The sequence below is a fragment of the Pagrus pagrus genome (genome assembly GCF_965226575.1).
Source record: "Pagrus pagrus genome assembly, chromosome: 3".
NCBI classification, from domain to species: domain Eukaryota; kingdom Metazoa; phylum Chordata; class Actinopteri; order Spariformes; family Sparidae; genus Pagrus; species Pagrus pagrus.
Window position 1 is genome coordinate 9411164 of NC_140187.1, and position 2888 is coordinate 9414051.

Consider the following 2888-nt stretch of genomic DNA (forward strand, 5'->3'; position numbering starts at 1 on the left):
TCATGGAGACTGCATCCGAGGAGGCGGGACGTGCTGGCAACGTTGTGCACGTGCTGCCTCCTTTCCTCCTGTCGTCATCGAACCTCACGCACACACACAGACACACAGTTGTCACACTTCTCATGTCACACACACAAACACACACACACACACACACACACACACACACACACTCCTGTTCGCTTTGGGTGCAATTAGAAATGATGTGTGATGTTTAGCCGAAGGTTATGATGAGATGTTTTGTTTCATTTGCGTTTTATTTAATATAGGCTATATAGGCAGTTCTGGAATAAAAATACAATTTTACGAAAAAGCTCGAGTCATAAGTTCATGATAAGCGTTTTTCCATCTACACCACTCAGCGTGCTATTACCTGAATATTAATCTGAACAAGACTCAGAGTCCAACATCTCGACAGGTTATGATATTAAATATAACCTAAAACAGGCATTCGGCTATATAGATTACCATAGTCTATTCATTACATTACTGGACAGTGAAACTTTTTCTCTCCACGAAGCACAAAGACGTCGGCGGGTAGATGCAATACAGTCGACTATGCTACACGTGTATCCCAATCATCAACAACTTTCGCATTAACATCAAGATATGTGGGCGTCGAGTGGCGCTATACCCTGCGTAAATATCTGTTTTAACAAGCCAGAACTTTAAATTAAATGTTTTGTTTCTCATATTAATACTTCTTCATCTCTGAGAAATATGTGAACAAGCAGAGTCATATTTCTCTTTTGCTTCAATGACTTGTTAAAACGGACATTTACGCAGCGCTCATCCACAGATATGGACTGACACGGTACGATTGGCTATATATAAAAATAATATTATAGCTACTATGTCTTCATGCTCCATAAATGATCCGCTCTGGAGTTCATTTACACGTCTGTGAAGATCTTTTTGATGTTCACGCAGTTCTGGTTGTTCTCGGTGGTGAAGTTGGGCTGCTTGAACGCGCTGTTGATGCCCTCCTCTATCACCATGTACTCAGACTTGCTGAGGGACGAGGAGCTGCACGACCTCCTCAGCTCCTCCGAGGGGAGGTGCTCACAGCTGCTCGTGTGCACGTACTGTGGCGTCTCCTCCCCGTCAGTCTCCCTGTGGTAGAAGTAGTTGAAATTGGACACAATCACTGGCACGGGTAAGGCAATGGTCAGCACGCCTGCTATTGCGCACAGCGACCCCACTATTTTCCCACCTATGGTCACCGGATGCATGTCTCCGTATCCGACTGTGGTCATGGTGACCACTGCCCACCAAAACGCATCTGGGATGCTGGTGAAACTGGACCTGGGGTCGTCTGCCTCTGCAAAGTAAACCGCGCTGGAGAAGAGAATAACTCCGATGAAAAGGAAAAATATGAGCAAGCCGAGCTCCCTCATGCTGGCCTTGAGGGTCTGTCCCAATATCTGAAGTCCCTTTGAGTGTCGTGACAGCTTAAATATGCGAAAGACCCTCACTAGTCTGATCACCCTCAGGATGGCGAGGGACATCGCCTGCTGGCTGTTGTTGGTCTCCCTCTCGGCCAGCTCGGTCCCCAAAGTGATAAAGTAGGGGATGATGGCAACGATGTCAATGATATTCATGATGTTTTTGGAGAAGGTAGTTTTGCTTGGACAGGCGAAGAACCTGACCAGCAGCTCGAAGGAGAACCAGATGATGCACAGAGTCTCTATGACAAAGAAGGGGTCTGTGAAGGGGCTGTGCACATGTGGAGCGGTGCCGTTCACCGCGGGAGCCACTGTGGCTTCCCTGTCGTCCCGAAACTCGGGCAGAGTCTCCATGCAGAAAATAACAATAGAAATCAAAATAACAAGCACTGAGACGATGGCTATTCCCCTCGCTGGCCCCGAGCTCTCAGGGTACTCAAACAGAAGCCAAACCTGCTTTTGGAAATCATGTTTGGGCAGGATGCGCTCCTCTTCTTTTATAAACCCCTCATCATCACGGAATTTCTCCATGGCCTCCTCTCCGAGTTGGTAAAACCTGATCTCCTCGGAGAAAATATCAATGGGCACGTTAACAGGTCTCCGGATGCGCCCCCCTGACTGGTAGTAGTACAGGATGGCATCAAAGCTGGGTCTGTTCCTGTCAAAGAAGTACTCGTTCCTCAGCGGGTCAAAGTAGCGCATCCTCTTCCTCGGGTCCCCCAGCAGCGTCTCTGGGAACTGGTTGAAAGTTTTGAGTTGCGTCTCGAAGCGTAAACCCGAGATGTTGATCACCACCCTCTCGCAGCATCCCTGGCGGCTGAGCTCGTATCGATCCACCGACAGGTGAGGCGCCGAGAGCACGGCGGACTCCTCCAGCATGTTTTCCACCGTCATGACGCCCTCCTGCACCTCGGCATAACCCCGGCTGTCAGTCGCGTTCCTGCCCCTTTGCCTGGCGGACGAGGGCGGCTGGTTCACACTGTAGGTCTGGTCATCCATACAGGTGGTTTTCGGTCTTGGGGTGCAGAGTGCGCCACGCCTCTCCCAGCCAAAGCCTACAGCTCTGGAGAGCTGAGGCCGACGCCACTCACATCTCTTCTAACCATCACCCCTCTGCGCGCATCCACACACTGAAGCGCTGCTCTCCCTTCTGCCTTTTTCTTTTTTTCTTTTTTTTTTTACAAACACGTCGACACCCGCCCACGGCGCGCATATGTCTGACATACGTCCACAACCCGCCCAGTCGGAAATTAACTTGACACTTAATGTCGAGCACAGACCTTCATGGAACAAAAACACTTGAGGATAATGAACCCACACCTGTTAGATTATTTCTCTGAGAGTTTGCACAGATGTTAATGAAGCGCAGCCCTCAGCCAAATTATATCGAGTTAACTTAAAGGGGCACTATGCAGTTTTGGAGAAGAAATTCAAACTCAGAAT

The 2888-nt window shown here is 49.0% G+C and overlaps 1 protein-coding gene across 1 annotated transcript; it reads right to left on the reverse strand.

Annotated features, from left to right (window-relative positions):
• Positions 1–249: 249 nt before the first annotated feature.
• Positions 250–2587, reverse strand: kcna3a (potassium voltage-gated channel, shaker-related subfamily, member 3a). The gene has a single exon (XM_084349362.1). It carries the CDS (start codon positions 2442–2444, stop codon positions 894–896), a length of 1551 nt encoding a protein of 516 aa, XP_084205488.1. The 5' UTR covers positions 2445–2587; the 3' UTR covers positions 250–893.
• Positions 2588–2888: the final 301 nt, after the last annotated feature.